Consider the following 18,862-nt stretch of genomic DNA (forward strand, 5'->3'; position numbering starts at 1 on the left):
AAGATTACCCTAAAGCACGCTACAGGCAGCACTGTTTTATCATAGGATATGGGTAGGAGATGTAATCTCAGCAGTGCTACTACTTAGTCATCCATAATTTGGTTGTCCCTTTTGAACCTAGATCTTGGGATCTCCAGTCAGCTAGGTTGGGTATCCACTATGGAGACTTTAAATATTTAGGCTTATACTCCCATTCCCTTCGATGATCAACTAACTCTCTAACCTGACCTTTAAATATTGGATCCACTAGGTTGACTATGAACTGATGGTGTGCACATTCCATCTTATGAAATTATATTCATTCGAGAGTAGTTGTTTTCAAAAAATTCCTCCATGTGTTTTGTTGGGAATTACTAAGTAATTTGCCAACTCTTCGGTGGACTTCCCCCACAATTAAGGTATTTGTAGGGTCTTCAACCTTTTTATACCTTAAAATAAACATTATTCTTCTCTTTTAAAGAGCAAAGTACTTTTCCATTCTTACACAAATATGAGATTACAAAGATAGTTAAGCCACCCCCACAATTCTCTTATAATTGTGGTTGCTATTAAACTACCAATGAAATTTCATACCTTAAACTTTGCATATTACGTCTAGTGCAATTTTGCAATAGACCCCCACATTTTCGGATTCTCAACATTTGTGTAATTTTGTTACACATATGAATATCCTTTAGGAAATTTTGAAGCCACTTTACTGATCATTTCCTTTTAATGGAAATTTTCCCTTTCATACAGACCATTGTAGTTTGAAGCCTCATAATTAGAAACTTAATTCTACAAAATAGGGCTTTATCCCCACATTTCAGTTGTTGTCTTTGTAAGACAGTTAAATACATGTTTTTGGTCATTTCAACACTACTTCTCTTCTTGGAAGTATTCGTCAATTGTGTTTGTCAAATATAGATAATATACTGACATGTTTTCCCTCTTTAGGAAAATTTGCAAAAACCAAATATTTGCAATCTTTCTATATGCAATCCAATATATCAATTGCGTATCTTGATGTCAATAAACAAATATTTGGTAGTCTTAATTGATAAATAATGAATCACAATAGTGTGTTACAACAAAACACACAGAAATTAATAATACAATACCGATAAGAAGTATAGCAAACGCAATATGCAATTTATTCAAGATAACAGTAATACAGAATGCTATATTTCACAGATACAGTGAATTTAATGTATGTAGATAAATATAATCAGAATTTATAAACAGAATAATAAAAAATGATGCCTAACAGAAAATAGATTCCAAATAAATAAATAAAAACGATGCTGTATATTTAGACTTTGTCTAACAATAGAAACAGAAGGCAATCAGTGTTTGTGGCAATCTTTATTTAATGGTCCCGATTAATATAACTTAGCTTTGGTTAACTCGAATTGTATAAAACAAAGGAAACTAACAGGAAACCAATTCAATAGAATAAACAACTAATAAAAAGATGTTTTGCTGTTTGTACCAAAATCAAACCTTTGGCAGCGTTAACAATTAAATGCACAAAACAGATTAATGTATATAGCAATTAACACAAATAATTCGTCTTAAGATTGTAGGAAATAATAGTGCTAAATTGCTATAAAATAAACAAATAAACACTACAAACAAAACAAATTTGTACAACAGTAGTGTGTAATTAAAAGAACCTTAATTGAGTCGAGGCAAGTGTTGGACACTCTGATCTTAAGACGAATTACGCCCACACTGGTGCTTATGGTTCACTAGTGTTCGCCTCCCAAGATACAACGACTCCCCTCCTTATGAAAGAAGCACTGCAATTCACAAGGAACTTTGAACCAAAATTATGCAGGAAACTCTCTTTATGCAAACTCTAATGCTCTCTATATATGAAAGTATGTATCTAGAGAATTAATTGAATTAATAAAACTGTAGGAGGATTGCTCTATTTATAGATGATGAAATACCCTTTCTAAAAAGGTATCTCAATCTGAAAAGGCAAACAATGTATTCCTTGGTCTGAAGAGTTGTCACCCCAAACAATGCATCCCTTGGTTTGAAGAGTTGTCACTCCCCATGTGAAGATGTCTTTAACTCAATGAATTTTATTAATTTCCATTCAAATAGGAAAATCAATATTAGTTACTATTAAATTTTCCAACAAAATCAACATTCTAATAGGGAGGGTCTTTTTTATGAAACTCAAGTTTGGACTGTTGAGGAAGAGATGGTTTCAGAAATCAAGGTTGAAGTGATTCACAAAAAAAAAAACAAAAAAACAAAAAACAAAAAAAAAAAACAATCCAACCATCCTCTCCTACTCCTCACCACCTTAGAAATTATGTTTTTTCACTAGTTAAAAAAGTGGCAACAGTCACCATTACTTAGTGACAATTGTGGCCTTGACAAAAGGCATTAATCACCTTTTTCGACTTTTTTGGTGACTAAAAAGGCATTTAGTCACATTTTTTACTTTTTTTGGTCATCCCCACAACAGTCACCAAATGTCACTAAATAATCGTAATTGTTGCCAATTTTTTTTTGTAGTGTTTTATATGTTTCAACCTAAAATTTATGTCCCACTAATTCTCTTCTATCCCAGTACTAGTGATGAGGTCAATATTGATCACCCATTTTTTGTTTGCTGAAAAATTCCTAGCTTCTAAATAAATCATTATCTGAAGCCCTCATTCATTCTACCTCTTTGCATTGGAATTCGTATATAATGTTTCGATCACCTGCAATGATGATGGGGCTGCGTTTCTTGAAGCCCAAGTATCAAAGATTTTGGACAAACCAGATGTTGGGTTGCTAGAACAATTGCTTCCAACTGATATAGGATCCACACTATCAGACACTTCTAAATAAGGTCGCCGATGCCTCTACCCTCGGTACATTCATCAGAAGCTGGGCTGCAATTGTACTTGGCTCAGCAAGTACTAGTGATCATGTAGAAATTGGTGGTGCATCTTCTCTTTTCCCACCCCAAGATTTTTGTTTGACGCCTCAAAGATTACTGCTCTCAATTAGAAAGCTGCCAGTGCCACGATGACAAACCAACTCGCGTTGAAGCAGAGTCAGCACTCATTTGGAAATATTTTATTTTTATATTCTATGTTTATTGGAGTATATTTCCACATGTCTCATTTGTATTGGATGGTGCACCAGACAGCTAGTGTACCCAAAACCAAGGTCTTAAATATCGAGGGTTTCGGAAATATCGGTGGTTCAAAAACACGGAAATATCGATGGAAATATCGGAAAAATATCGATATCGATAAAAATTGGATAAAAACCACGGAAATTGTGATAAATACATGAAAATTTTTAATGAAACTTTTTAAAAAGTTTATTTAGTCAATCATCTATTATTTTAAAACAAAAGATTGGAAGGAAACGCATAGCATAGCATGTTTGAGTGATTTAAGTTGATTATATTGCGAGCTGACAAACTCTATGACTTAGAAAATCTAGAGTAATTAATGAAAGAAAATTAAACACCCTCTAGTAATTTATTTATCATTTTTACTACAATATTTTACACTTTATAAGTTGCATAGTAAGATGCACGAGTAACTTTATTTCAGGTTATTCACTAGACATCATGACATGGTACACGTTCTTATATTTATAATTTATCAAAAATTGAAAAATAATTAAAGATGTAAACCAACTTGATTTGTCATGAAAATTAAGCACTTTATCATGCTTAAAAATAATAGTGAAGATTGAAAATTAACTAAGAACATAAATAAAGTTATCCAAAGAAGAATTAAATAGGAAATAAAGAAAATGATTATAGAGATTTAAGTAATTAAGCAACAATTTGAAGGAGAATTTAGTAATGTAAGTACTTATAATGAATAATAAAATAAGCAATAACATTAAATAGATTAAATAGGAAGGAAATAAATTATATTAAGTAATTAAATATTTGATCAACAATATAGAATAATAAGTAATTATTTTATATTTTGAGAAACAACTTGGAAGAGTTATAAATACCAGATTCGATAGATACTAATCACAAAGTGATGGCTAGCGTGGTGGCTAAGAGGCTTAGAAGTTGGAAGCGGGACGCGACGTTCAAGCGAATTATTTTATTTTTGAAAGTTCATATCGCGATATTATCGATAATATCGCGATATGTTGACCATTTGCAGCTGCTATTTGAACGAAAATATCGGTATCGAAATTATCGCGAAATTATCGAGGAAATTATCGATAAATAAATGAAAACATACTAAAATATCGCAGCCCCTAAAAAACGATAATTTCGCCAATATTTCGGCGACATTATCGATATTTTGTTCACTGCCCAAAACATACAAAAATTACTCCACCTCTAGTATATATAGCTAGTAAAGTGGCGTGTTTAATAAGCCACCAAATTGTGGCTGAAAACCTAGCCCATAACATGGGCTCACATGACCCGCTTAAAGCCCACCACATTATGGGTACCAATTTGGCCAAAAAATCAACAGCAAGGCATTGAGGAATATAAGGAAAGTCCGAATGGTGTTACTGGTGAGGATGTACTTCAAACCGCTAAAGAGTCTAGTAACATCATGGAAAGGGATGAACCGAATGTGGATTTGGGAAGCCACATCATGGGTGAGTATTCGTAGACTCGTTCTGTTCATGGATTTGAGAGATGGGGATGGCGTAGAATCGTCCGTGACTTTTTTTTTATTATTTTTATTATTTGTATTTTTTTTGAAGGCAGCGTCCATGACTTTGAAAGAAGAAGACATATGGCAATAATTAAAAGCAATGAGGAGCTTCTTGCAATGCTTCTCTGAATTACTGTCATTTAATTAGAAGTAATATATACAGTCCTGATCTCTTGGACCATAGGAGTCTAAGAGATTGTGGTCACTCACCATTGGATATTAATCTAATGGTTCAAAAAAGTTTCTTAAAAGGAGTTTAAGATTGAGTGAACCGTTGAATTTACATCCAACGGTGAGTGACCACAAATCTCTTAGACTCCTGTGGTCCAAGAGATCGGGACTGGTAATATATATATAGGGTGAGGATCGGGGGACACGCATTTTTAACATGCATTATCATACACATTTTAGTTGTTAGATTAAAGCACATTCAATGGCTCAGATTGCATCCATTATAATAATTAATTGTGATTATTGTCTTTACTCTCATATGTGTCCCACACGTGCTATTTTTTGATTAAAAGCGATAGTAATTTTATTGATAACACAATAAAAAGTATAGAGTAACCACAAAGCCAAATATGAGTACAACATCTCCAGTGACCAAATACAAAAACAAATTAGTTTGATCTTGAGAGAATTACTCATGCCCAAAAAATCTAAAACTTTCAATTCAGCAGGCAAATTGGATTGCAACTAGTAAGCTATAAGACTAAAGTGGAACTTTGCCCAAACTATAGGGGCCAAAAACATAATACGACCTAGTATGATAGGATTGGAACTAAAAAAGAGTGAGATAACACTACATTTGTGAATTTTTATTGTCTAATTGTTTAGGCCAAAAATCTGCACGCCCAGCCCAGCACTGGAGGCCTAGGAAAGACAAAGCAATCTCAGTATCCAAACAATTTGGGCTTTCGTTCAATTGGAATTGAGAGCCCAAAATCTAAAAAACCCCATGTGAAATTTTGGGCAACCACCAGAATCTTTCTTAATATTGGGCCAATTTCCAACACACCCAGCCCATTTCTTTTTCAAAAAAGGGCCATGAGACAAAACATTTGGGGCTTTTTATCCACTAAGAAAAGAGACTAGCCCAGCCTTTTTACCAATTAATCTCTACCTCAGAAGATTGACAAAATCAGAAGATCTTTTCTAAACAACCCCACGTGACTACCTGGCTTTGAAAGGTCAAAATTTACAACTATCACAAAGGAGCTAACAGAGAGTTAATGAAGGCAGGTCTTACAGGAGGACTTCTCCATTTTTGTAGCCAAAGGAAGAAGATCAAAATTCCTTTGTTTATATATATAAAGAAACTATGCACCAAAGTAGGTGGCCTTTCCAAGAGATAAGCAAACTACGATTTCAAGAGATAAATAGGGAGCAAGGGAGTTGTTCAAACAGGAAAAGCAAACTGACCGTCATGGTAGATTGTGTTCTTTCTCTCTATAAAGAACAACGGGGAATAAAGAAGAGTTGGTTTTCTTTCAAAAAAAGAGAGTAGGGAAGTGATTGCCTTAGAACTGACTGATGATGGTTTATTTGCCATAATAGATAACTTCCCCTTTTTTCTTTGACATTTAAAAATAAAATAAGAAGATCTTGTTTTTTAGAAAATCTGTCACCCATTTTAAAGATTAAAAATTCCACTCCAGCATTTCCTATAAATATGAGAGGAGGTGAACAGATCAAAAGACAGCCAAAAACTCAATCAAAAACAAAAACTCAAAATGATCATTTGATCCCAAAAACCTTTAAAACATTGAAACAACCAACAGCTCATTGCGCCACAAGAAACAAGTCAGCTACAGTCCAGAATCTCTAATTTCAGTTCAGTTTCAGAGAAATAGTCATTCAAAGCGAGATTTCTCTCGTTACAAATTTGGTTCAGCATAAGCCAAATCAAGCAGAGTTCGGGTTTTACAAATACGAAAACCTCAACAAATTTATGGAGAGCCCTGATCAAGCAGAACAGGTACTACAGTACAGTTCCAGCTCAATAATCATCAAATCCAGCCACTTCTACCCCTTCCAGACTGAAGAGGTTCTAATTCTGCCCGTTCAAAAAGCCTTCTAGGGCTTGAAATATATTAAAGCTTTGCCAAACTCTAATGTTGGTATCGATTTACAGCAGAAACTTGACAGTCAAAGGTGTTGATAGTCCAGTTCAGCACAGACATACCCAGTCCAGCCCGGATCATAAGCATTTATCCAGGCAGAAAATAAAGTCCAAAAGCTCTTTTTATCTTTTTAGAGTTGGTCTTCCTTTCTGAGTTTTGTAAAGGGCAGTTCTGCCTAAAAAAGTTCATTTTCTTATCATTTATTCGGGCCAGAACTACCAGTTTTGTACTGTGAAAAATTGTGAAGTCCTCACCAGTCTGAGGCAAGAAAAGAACTTACTTTAGAGATATTCCTCACCCAAATTCACAATCGTTTGTTTAGAAATCAGTAACTTGGGGCGCAAGTTATCTATTTTTAAGAAGTCTGCTAGGATTTTTCATTGCTAGCAGTGGCACGCTCGCACACTAAAGAAAGTTGACTTGTTGACCAGTTAATGGTTTTCAAGACAATGGAGAACTTTACCATACCATCACATGAACAAATCTAAAACGGGTGAACACTAATTATTGTTATTATATTAGTATTATGTAGTTGCTTTTCACAAGAGGAAATTAGGTAATTTTACAATTTCAACTTAAAATGATAATTGTCGGTGGCAATATAATAATTGTCACCCAAGGAGATTAGAATATATATTTTTAAGATCAAAAGTCTCTTTATATAATTCAAAAAATACAAATGGATCCAACTTTCAAAAAATGAGGTCCAATGGACCGGGCCGGGCTTGGCCCGAGCATGCTTCAAGCACGGCACGAGCCCAAGCACGAGCCCAAGCATGGCCCACTTAAACATTTTTTTCTTTCTCAAAAGTCAAAATGCAATAATTTGACATCTAATGTCATTGTTTATATATATTTTTTTAATCATAAATATATATTTGATGTCTTTCATTTTAGAGAAATTACTTGGGTCCTTAATTAATTAAACATATCAACTACAAATTAATTAAACAACATTGGACTTGATATCTAATCAATACATATGACATATACGCTTATCTTATAATCAAAGCAAGACATTTTTTCACATATAAAATAATAAGTTGTTTAAAGATGAAAATTTGAAGTGGACTTTGTGGAGTTGGACACTTTTTGCCCTCCCCCATTTCATATTGTTTGGATATTTGATTGATTAATGTTTTCAAATAGTTCATCATTTCTTGTCTCTAATTATATTTTAATGTTTATAATTTGAATTATCTAGTGGAAAAAAAAATCAAGTGAAAAAAATTCAAATTAAATAGATTGGTTCTTGGGCCCGAGTATGGCACGAGCACAAGCACGAGCATGGCACGAGCACGAGCCAGGCCCTGCTCGTTTCAATATGGACATGGGCTTTGGGCAAGGCCGAGATCAATGATTTTACTAAATTGGCCGGCACGGCACGGCCCGATAAATTAAATGGACTGGCCCGGCCTGACAGGAAAACGTTAAAAGCACAAGTTTAAATGAAATGGGCCGGCCTGGACGGCCCGTTTGACACCTCTATCTGTGGCCATATCTTGATAGTAGATTCTGCCAAGTGTGGAAAATAATGTCATGAATATTAGACTGCGGCATGCCCTGCCTACCTACTTTTGTGGAATTTTGTAGTTTATTATCCAATTGTACTGGGATACAATTAAGACAACTGGACAGTTGAGTTAAGTTCTGGGGCAATTAGGCGGCTGTGCTATATAGGTAGCAGTCCCTAGCAGTTGCTTGGCTATTATGGCTAATCACTACCGAAAATCTCTTGAGAGAGGGCAGCATTCTACATTGAAGAACTGCGTTGGAAAAGGCCAGCATTCTACATTGAAGAACTACCTACTTTTGTGGAATTTTTTAGTTGATTGTCCTATTGTACTGGGATACAATTAAGTCAACTGGACATTTGAGTTAATTTCTGTAGCAATTAGGCGGCTGTGCTATATAGGTAGCAGTCCCTAGTGTGTTTGGATGAAGTAATTATAATTTCCGTGGAAATTGTAAATGACGGAATTTTCAATTATATCATTTAAAAATTCCGTTAGTTGCAAATTTCAGCGTTTGGATGTCATATATGCGGAATTTAAGAAATGACAGAAATTACAATTTCACCTATTTGTAGTATGAAGGGATTAGAACTAAAAAAGAGTGAGATAACACTCAATTTGTGAATTTTTTATTGTCTAATTATTGTTATTATATTAGATTCTATAGTTGCTTTTTCCAAGAGGAAATTAGGTAATTTTACAATTTCAACTTAAAATGATAATTGTGTATTAAGTTGACTTCCATTGCATGATGAATCTGAGTCTTTTTAAATGGAGGGGAAACTCAAGTTTAGACTGTGGAGCAAAAGATGGTTTCAGAGATCAAGGTTGAAGTCATTCACAAGGAAACAATTGAACCATCCTCTCCAACTCCTCACCACCTTAAAAAAATCAACCTCTCTGTTTTTGATCAGTTTCAATCAGAAATTTATATCCCACTACTTCTCTTCTATCCCAGTACTAGTGATGAGGGCAACATTGATCACAAATCTTTGTTTGCTGAAAAATCCAAGCTTCTAAAGAGATCATTATCTGAAGCCCTCACTCACTTTTACCCCTTTGCAGGGGAATTCGTATATAATGCCTCGATCACCTGCAATGACCACGGGGCTTTATTTCTGGACGCGCAAGTCAACTGTCCCATATCGAAGATTTTGGAGAAACCCGATTTTCAGGTCCTAAATCAATTTCTTCCAACTGCTATAGAATCCAAACAAGCCGAAGCAGGCTATATTCTACTAGTTCAGGCCAGCTTGTTTGAATGTGGTGGATTGGCAATTGGAGTCAGCATTCTACATAAGGTCGCCGATGCCTCTACCCTCAGCGCATTCATCAAAAGATGGGCTGCAATTGCACTTGGCTCGGCAAGTACTACTGATCATGTAGAATTTGGTGTTGCAGCTTCTCTTTTCCCTCCCATGGATTTCTTCAGCTCACCCCAGTTTTCAATAATACTTTCTAACAAAAACTGTATAACAAAGAGATTTGTATTTGATGCCTCAAAGATTGCTGCTCTCAAGTCCAAAGCTGCCACCACAGTGCCAAACCCCACACGGGTTGAAGTAGTGTCTGCGCTCATTTGGAAATGCATAATACAAGCATCCGGATCAAAGTTGGGTGTTATAAAGCCATCTTTGTGGTGTCCGGTTGTGAATATGCGCAAGAGATCGCTGCAGGGCTTGGCACAAAACATATTGGGGAATTTTGTGTGGGGGTTTGCAGCAATGGCAATGGAAAGTGAGGTAAAATTTGAAAGCTTGGTTGTTAAACTCAGGAAAGGCATTGAGCAATACAAGGAAAAGTATCCGAATGGTGTTACTGGTGAGGATATATTTCAAACCATTAAAGGGTCTGGCAACCTCGCGGAAAGGGATGATTTAGAAACCAATACTTGCAGCAGCTGGTGTAGGCTTCCCTTGTACGAAACCGAATTTGGATGGGGAAAGCCGTCATGGGTGAGTACTCGTAGTACGTTCAAGAATACAATTATGTTGATGGATTTGAGCGATGGGGAAGGCATAGAAGCGTCGGTGACATTGAAAGAAGAAGACATGACCATAATTGAAAGCAATGAGGAGCTGCTTGCATACGCTTCTCTAAATCCAACTGTCATTTAATTATTAGTAGCAAAAGATATTCCTGCAATATAATTTAGTTTCCTTGGGTTGTTGTGTTGTAGCCTTTCATTTCTTGTAAGCAATCAAATTAAAAATAAACTTGAGCTTTCTCATTTAAACACTTGCAGTTACATATATTACTCATAGTGCTTCGGATATAAAATTTGAGTATTGAAATGAATGTGAACAAGTAATTTGTAAAGAGTATTTGTGTTCTGCTCCCCTTTCCCCTTTAGAGCTTGGTGATATAGTTGCAAAGTGTTAATGCATAGAAGTTTGGTATTGCAGGATTTCCCATTTGGTACACAGAGCAAAACACTCTTTCTGATGACTTGGTGGGATAAGTCCACCTTTTGATCCGGGCTTACACAGTTTGAATCTCCCTCCTCCATATATTGGCAGTCTACCAAATGGGAAAAAAAAAAAAAAAATCCTATTTCCACAAACGAGTTTGCCTCCTTCATATTGTCGCTGGTAGTCTCAAGTTTGTTAAAAAAAATCATGGTCTCCCATTATTACAAGATTCTGCTTGAGTTTATAATGTTTGCATGCATAAGTGCTACTCTAGCTAGTATATAGTATCGATTCATTGGATATAGAGAAATAGATGAATTATGATGATTACGCGAACTTTTGGACACCAACTCATGTGCCACTGTTGTTGGCGTGACTTGTGGATATTGACTTACTTTCCTTACACACCAAGAATTCCTATTATAATTGTAATTGATTTACTTTAATTTCTGATTTCCTACTGTAAATAGATTTAGGAATTTATTATTTACTTCCCATTCAGGTTTCGTTGTATTATAATACAACGAAAATTCCCACAAACAAATATTCTCTCATAGTTTTCATATTTTAGCATGGTATCAGAGTGGCGATCTTGGAATTGCTGACTCTAGTTTCAAAACCCCGCCGCCGCTATGAGGGTTGATGATTTTTTCAACCCTCATAGAGGTAGCACCACCGACTCCTTCTCTCATTCTCAACCAACCATCGTTGGGTTGAGTGCCCAGATGGCTCCGCCCCTACAGATGCAGACTTTGACCCCGAACCCGATCCAGAATCAAGATCCTCTTTTGACGACCTCGACCCAACGACCCCGACCCCCGACTATGACGACGACAACCCCGACCCCGACTCCGAAAACGACCTCGACCCCGACCCCAACTCCGAAGACGACCCCGACCCCCACTCCGATGATGACCCCAACTCCGAATTTGGCTCTGATTCAGACCCTGATCCCGATTTCAACTCTGACTCCGGCCTCGACTCAGGCTCAACTGTTTCATTTGTTTTCATTCTAGGCCCACTTTGGACTTTATTTGATGATTTGTGTTGATAAAAATAAATTGATATAGCTTGTTTTTCTTTCCAGAAGAATTTAAAAAATAAAAAGAGAAATGGGAAAATGATAGTTTATCTTTAGCTGTTGTCTTCATGCATATGTCAAGGCCGGCCCTTGAAGGCCAAAACACTTAATGTGCCTTTAGATAATCCAAAAAAAAACTTACAGATTGATCCTATGTTCAAATGAGACATACAAAACGATGAAGCTTACTTTTTGCAGATGAGCTGCCATTGGGGTGTTCTGCTGACTCTGCCTCTTTATATGGAGGGTCTTAAGTTCTTATGAAACTCAAGCCCGGAACAAGAGATGGCTTCAGAGATCAAGGTTGAAGTAATTCACAAGCACACAGTTAAGCCATCATCTCCAACTCCTCACCACCTTAGAAGTTTGGGCCTCTCTGGTTTTGATCAGTTTCAACCTGATATTCATATCCCACTAATTCTCTTCTATCCCAGCAGTAGTGATGAGATTGATAATTTTGATCATTCTGAAAAATCCAAGCTTCTAAAGAAATCATTATCTGAAGCCCTCACTCGATTCTACCCCTTTGCAGGAAAATTCGAATATAATGTTTCCATCAGCTGCAATGATCATGGAGCTGCCTTTCTTGAAACGCAAGTCAACTGTCCCATATCAAAGATTTTGGACAAACCTGAATTTTCGAACCTAAATCAATTGCTTCCAACTGCTATAGGAGCCAAACAAGCAGAAGCAGGCTATCTTCTACTAGCTCAGGCCAACTTCTTTGAATGTGGTGGATTGGAAATTGGGGTCAGCATTTCACATAAGGTCGCTGATGCCTCAACATTCAGCACATTCATCAAAAGCTGGGCTCAAATTGCCCTTGGCACAACCAGCACTACCGATCATGTCGTGCTTCCTGCAGAATTTGGTGTTACAGCTTCTCTATTCCCACCCCAAGATTTCTTCAACTCAACCCAACCCACCGTGCATTTTCCTAAAGAGAAATGTATAACACGGAGGTTTGTGTTTGATGCCTCAAATATTGCTGCTCTCAAGGCCAAAGCGGCCAGTGCCACAGTGCCAAATCCTACACGAGTTGAAGCAGTGTCAGCACTCATTTGGAAATGCGCAATGGAAGCGTCAAGATCGAATTTGGGTTTTAAAAAGCCATCAGTGTGTTGTCAAGCAATGGACATGAGGAAAAGATCATCAGGGCATGCCTTCGCAGAAAATATATTTGGGAATTTTGTGTGGTGCTTCACGGCAATGGCCTTAGAGAGTGAATTTGACTTCAAAAGTTTGGTTGCTAAACTCAGAAAAAGCCTTGAGGAATATAGAAAAAAGTATCCCAATGGGGTTAGTGGTGATGTTGTATTGCAAACCATCAAAGAGTCTGGTAACCTGGCAAGGGATGATGTCGAAACCTATATGTGTACCAGTTGGTGTCGGTTTCCCTTCTACGAAACCAATTTTGGTTGGGGAAAGCCATCATGGGTGAGCATCCGTAGCATCGAAATCAAGAACATGGTCGCATTGATGGATATGAGTGACGGCGTGGGCATCGAAGCGTCATTGACTTTGAAGAAAGACGACATGGCCATGATTGAAAGTAGTAAGGAGTTGCTTGCATATGCAACCCTGAACCCGACTGTGATTTAGTTAGTCTTTCTTACTTGAATATCTCAACGGTCTATGTTTAATCGTATATGATTAATAAACAAATCATTGTTAATCGTACACAATCCACACTTTGTATCCCACCAATTCTTAAACCGGCCGGTATCCATCTATAATACGTGAATTTTGTATGTATTATTGAAATTATTTTTAAAAACACATGTATTAAACATGAAAATACGTACGTACGTGTACAATATGAGTATTGTATGTTTGCTTTTTAAAAAACATGTATTTTACCGAGTCTTTAAGACATGTACAGAAAACGGATGTATTATTGAAAAATACATACATACGTGTATAATACAAGTATTAAACGTCAAAAATGCTAAATTCTTCATACACGTAATAACTCTGGGAAAGTAAAAAAATCAAAAGGGGACAATAGAGACTGAGGTAATGGCCTAATAGTAATGGATAATGATCTAAACTAATCTTATCGATACAAGAAAATCAGGAAAAAAATATAAAAAAATAAAAAAAGGATCCTAATATATATAGAGTATCGCCGCTCGGCTATACTATTTATTAAAAAAAAAACCAATAAAACCGTGCGTCTATACTATTTAAAAATAAAAAAAACAATAAATAGTATAAATAGTATAGCCGGGCGGCTATACTATTTTTATAAAAAAAACCACGTATGGCCGCGCGGCTATACTATTTATAAATAATAAAAAACCCCAGCCTAGCGGTTGGTGCCCACGTGCGAAAACGAGTATAGCCGCTCGGCTGTACTATTTTGTTTTAAAAAAAAGTAGTACAGCCGAGCGGCTATACTATTTAAAAAATCCCAATAAAAGGAACGCACCTGTCAGAATGAGTATAGCCGTGCGGCTATACTATTTAAAAAAAATGCTGTTGTAAAGCCGCGCGGCTATGCTACCCCATTCGTGCTATGAAGTTCTCTATTTCACCTGTTGTGCGTGTTGCTGTTCAATGCAAGGTCGCTTCTGACCTTTCCAAACTTTTTGAAGATTTCAAACGTCTGGCCAAGTCTGATCCTATGGTTGTCTGTTCCATTGAGGAATCTGGAGAGCACATTATTGCTGGTGCTGGTGAACACCATCTTGAGATTTGTTTGAAGGATTCTACAGGATGATTTCATGGGAGGAGCTGAGATTATAAAATCTGACCCTGTTGTGTCTTTCCGTGAGACTGTCCTGGAGAAGTCTAGTCGTACTTTGATGAGCAAGTCATCCAACAAGCATAACCGTCTGTATATGGAAGCTCGACCCTTGGAGGAAGGTCTTCCTGGCCATTGATGATGGTCGTATTGGCCCAAGAGATGATCCCAAAATTCGTTCCAAAATATGTGTAAGGGGAGTTCAGTACCTTAATGAAATTAAGGACTCTGTTGTTGCTGGTTTCCAGTGGGCTTCAAAGGAAGGTGCATCGGCGGAAGAAAACATGAGGGGTATTTGCTTTGAAGTTTGTGATGTGGTTCTTCATGCTGATGCAATCCACAGAGGAGGTGGTCAGGTCATTCCCACTGCTAGGAGGGTCATCTATGCTTCCCAGCTCACTGCCAAGCCAAGGCTCCTTGAACCAGTATATCTCGTCGATATCCAAGCTCCGGAGCAGGCTCTTGGTGGCATCTACTGTGTTCTTAACCAGAAACGTGGGCATGTGTTTGAGGAAATGCAGAGGCCTGGTACCCCATTCTACAACATCAAGGCCTACCTCCCTGTCATTGAGTCTTTCGAGTTCTCCGTTCAGTTGAGGGCTGCGACTTCAGGCCAGGCTTTCCCACAATGTGTGCTTGATCATTGGGAGATGATGTCGTCTGACCAGGCTGCACAGCTTGTTACAGATATCCGCTAGAGGAAAGGCTTGAAGGATCAAATGACCCCGCCATCCGAGTTTGAGGAGATTGCGCTACAATATTTTCGGTCTTTAGCTATTTTAATTTGTTTGGTTTTCGGTTATGACATATATCGTACTTTCTCTTGGGGAATCTTACTTTGAAAATAGTTGGTGCAAATCTCAACAAATCTTACTTTGACTCACATTCCTTTCCTTTCCCTCTTTAACCAGCTTTTTACCTCTCATTTTACTCCTCTCCATAAAGACTCAAAAATTTAACCTTATAAATTACAATTATTCTTTTATAGATTTCTTTAGTTCGTTTTCTGAAGGAGCACAACGTAATATAAACTTAAGTTGGGTTTATAATTCGGACTAGTCTCCTATACTATGCTAGACTAACAATTAACTATCACTTATAATTTAAAGTATCGCTTGTATTAAAAGAAAATACTGGAGTCATCAATTTAACTAACTAATTTAAACTTTAGTTGTACTTCTATTTCTCTTCGAAGTATCCCAGGAGAGAGCAAATTGGACTGCCTCCCTCCTCCCATTAATATTTGTTTTAAACAAATAAATAAAAAACAGTGGAGGCGGTTCTCCATGGGCTCTCTGTCAGGCCCGCCAAATAGCGGGGTACAGGCCTTAATATTATTCAACACATTTTGCAACTTCCAAGGTACGAAACCATTCAAATTCCCAAACCAAAACAACAAGTTTCCGCACTTCCAAACTGTAGAGATGGACCGCAAAGATAATCAATCTCCCCAAGGTTTCAGTGACATCCTTACTTCCGGTATGTTTTCGTCTTCATTTTTGGGCTATTAGATGAGTATAATTAAAATTGAAAATGGTGCAGGTGAGACAGCTCGGATTCTGGTTGAATTCCTGGAGGTGGCAATCACTTCAATCGTTCTCCTCAAAGGAATTTACCCTCCAGGTTTGTTCTAAACCCACTTCTCGTTTTGGTTGCTGAGAAAAAAAACTTGTGGTTTTGACTTCTGTTTTTCTTCATTATCTGGGGAACCCAAAAAGCAAAACCCAGTTCTCAACTGCTTTCACTGATGGTTGGTTTTGGGCAAAGGTGCTTTTGAAAGAAGGAAATATATGAATTTGGTGGTTCATAGCGCTCGTCACCCTCAACTCAGAGATTATATCCATTCTGCTGTCTCGGGACTTTATCCTTTCATCCAAAAGGTTGATCCTTTACTCATTTATTTCCTTTTACTTTTTTCTTTCTTGTTTCTTAAAAAATTTCTCATATCTAATGTGTTCAAAATTTCGGCCTAGGCGGCCGCCTAGGCGCTAGGCAGGTCTGGGCGGCTGGGCGGGTTGGATTATTATTTTTTTCTTTTTTCTTTTTGATTTTTTTAAGAAAGATGCAGTCTTTCTTATTCGTTTAATGTATTTATTCTGGTGATGTACCATTTTCACTAAAACAGACGTACATTTTACAAACTAGGGTCTGGTGGAGAGAGTAGCAGTTATTTTCTTTAACAGTGATAACATCCCTGTGGAAAGATTTATGTTTAAGCTCACTGTGAATCAGTCTTATGGCTCAAGGGTGGAAGAAGCTGACCTGGAGTTCTCACTAAGGTCGTTTTTTTTATCAAGCTTCCTTTCTCAGAATCCCTTACACGGGTTCTTCCCTAGGGTAAGTTTTATGTTGATTATTTTCCTTCAGTGTTGTAGTTTTGTCTTAGAATACTATTTGATATAATTATTTTTCAATGCTGTAGTTCCGTTTGGTTTTCGCTTTAAAATTGCTACTTTCTATCAAATGCTTTGGTTTATTTGGTTGAGTATTGACCATATGCTTGGGTGGTTGTTGAGCGCATGAACGTGGTTTGGATTTTCATGTCTGTTTTCCTTCAGATATTGCTGCAAGGTGGGTAAGCTTTTCCTTTATAAAAGATTGCAGGTGGGAGATAACCGTGTACTTTCGGTCCCTGCCTCAGGCAAGTACAAGTAAGGATGCAGAGTTATGGATTCCAACAGACACACAGCAATGGCAACAGCCTCCATTAATAACTCCTCTTAAATCGATGAGTAGCGAACCTCTATCTGTGCAGTTATATTTGGAACATCCAGGTTTATCTGAACCAAAGGCTTAAAGGGAATTAAGCACATGAATATCTGCCTTCATTTTACATGACAAATCATGATCAAACTCTCCCACAAACGTACTGCTCATGAAGTAAATTCTGCTCGCTTTCTGCATTTTTTTTTTGGGTGATAATGTTTGCCTTTGATCTAATTTGTTCTCTCGAGTGAAACTTGTTGGAGGAACAACAATCAATATTATTATAATAATTTAATTAAACAACAAATAGAATAATGAAATTACATATGGCAGTAAATTAAAAATTGACTGATCTTGCAGATAGAGGCTTGCAGAATTGCAATGTCGTCCTTGAAACTGAATTTCACCCTTACTCAGTGCTTGTAATTCTATAGGCGTTTGCTTCACTAGGATATAACTATCTAAATCAAAGTCATAGAAGTAAGGCTTTGATTGACTTTGATTTCTGGCGAAATTTATTATGTGTTTATCTCTGAGCCTATACATGAATAATTATATGAATGTTCTCTGCGAATTTGATGTAATTGTACAGACTCAAAGCTTGAGTTTAAATAGAGTGGTTGATACATGTTCTAACAGGTATCAGATAAAGACAAACCCAATAAGACAAAAACATTATATGATACTTGAATTTTAAAAATAATTCAAATAAATAAATAAATAATTAACTAATTGGGTTTCATTTAAATCACATACCCAAAGAGCCCAAAGGTCCAAGACCCTTTTTTTGATTAATTAAATTTAAAAAAGGGATCCACTTGTCAAAAAACGTATAGCCGCGCGGCTATACTATTTTGAAAATAAATAAATATAAAAAACCCGCGTATAGTCACCCAGATATACATAAAAATACCTGCGTATAGCCGCGCGGCTATACTATTTATAAATTTTAAAAAAAGCCTAGCGCCTAGGTGCCACGTGTGAAAACCAGTATAGCCGGCTATACTATTTTTTAAAACTTAGTGAACCCGCGCAGATATACTATTTTTCTTAAAAAACACCATAGTAAAGCCGGACGGCTATACTATTTATAAATAATAAAAAAGGCCCCGCATAGCTCCTAGGCGCTCACGTGTGAAAACAAGTATAGCCGCCAAATCTTTTAAGTCCAACATAGAGACAAAATCCATGTTACAATTGTCTTCCCAATCCACAGTTCCACCTAAGTACAACCCGACCTTTTGATAATTACATTTTTTTGTGTAAATTTTATAATTCTATTGAGGCTTTTGCTATTTTCTCAGCCTGCTTGTTTTGTTTTTTTTGTCTTCGTTTCTATTCTTTTTGCTTGGTTCCCACAGTTGGTCCACATACCTAACTCCTAGTTCCTTGTTTTGACATCTATTTTGCAAGTTTTTAACTTGCAGATGCCTAGGTAAGTGCTCCAGGATTCGTTTTCTAGTGTTCTCTTTGGTTTGTCCGTCTGTCCCTTTTTGTTTGTTTTCTTTAACCTTTTACCTCTTCTTGTTTAGATATCTAGTTGGTTATCAGTAGGTTTTTCTTTTCATCGTTCTTTTTAGTTTCTTCAACCACTTTTTCTTTTTCTAATTTTGTTGCAGCTTTTTTCTTCCTGTTTTTTCT

The 18,862-nt window shown here is 36.8% G+C and overlaps 2 protein-coding genes and 2 pseudogenes across 2 annotated transcripts; all 4 read left to right on the forward strand.

Moving 5' to 3' along the window:
* LOC109948432 (BAHD acyltransferase At5g47980-like) lies at nt 9,078-10,593 on the forward strand. Its single transcript, XM_020561358.1, has one exon. The coding sequence runs from the start codon at nt 9,087-9,089 to the stop codon at nt 10,392-10,394; it is 1,308 nt and encodes a 435-aa protein (XP_020416947.1). The 5' UTR covers nt 9,078-9,086; the 3' UTR covers nt 10,395-10,593.
* On the forward strand, nt 12,040-13,391 carry LOC109948962 (BAHD acyltransferase At5g47980-like). The gene has a single exon (XM_020562989.1). The coding sequence runs from the start codon at nt 12,055-12,057 to the stop codon at nt 13,369-13,371; it is 1,317 nt and encodes a 438-aa protein (XP_020418578.1). The 5' UTR covers nt 12,040-12,054; the 3' UTR covers nt 13,372-13,391.
* LOC18779825 lies at nt 14,288-15,357 on the forward strand (annotated as a pseudogene).
* On the forward strand, nt 15,908-17,522 carry LOC18779794 (annotated as a pseudogene).

Source organism: Prunus persica, chromosome G4 (genome assembly GCF_000346465.2).
Source record: "Prunus persica cultivar Lovell chromosome G4, Prunus_persica_NCBIv2, whole genome shotgun sequence".
In the NCBI taxonomy this organism is placed as follows: Eukaryota; Viridiplantae; Streptophyta; class Magnoliopsida; order Rosales; family Rosaceae; genus Prunus; species Prunus persica.

Excerpts from the sequence above, each read along its gene's own strand:
- LOC109948432 (XM_020561358.1), top strand. The coding sequence starts at position 9,087 with ATGGTTTCAGAGATCAAGGTTGAAGTCATTCACAAGGAAACAATTGAA.
- LOC109948962 (XM_020562989.1), top strand. The coding sequence starts at position 12,055 with ATGGCTTCAGAGATCAAGGTTGAAGTAATTCACAAGCACACAGTTAAG.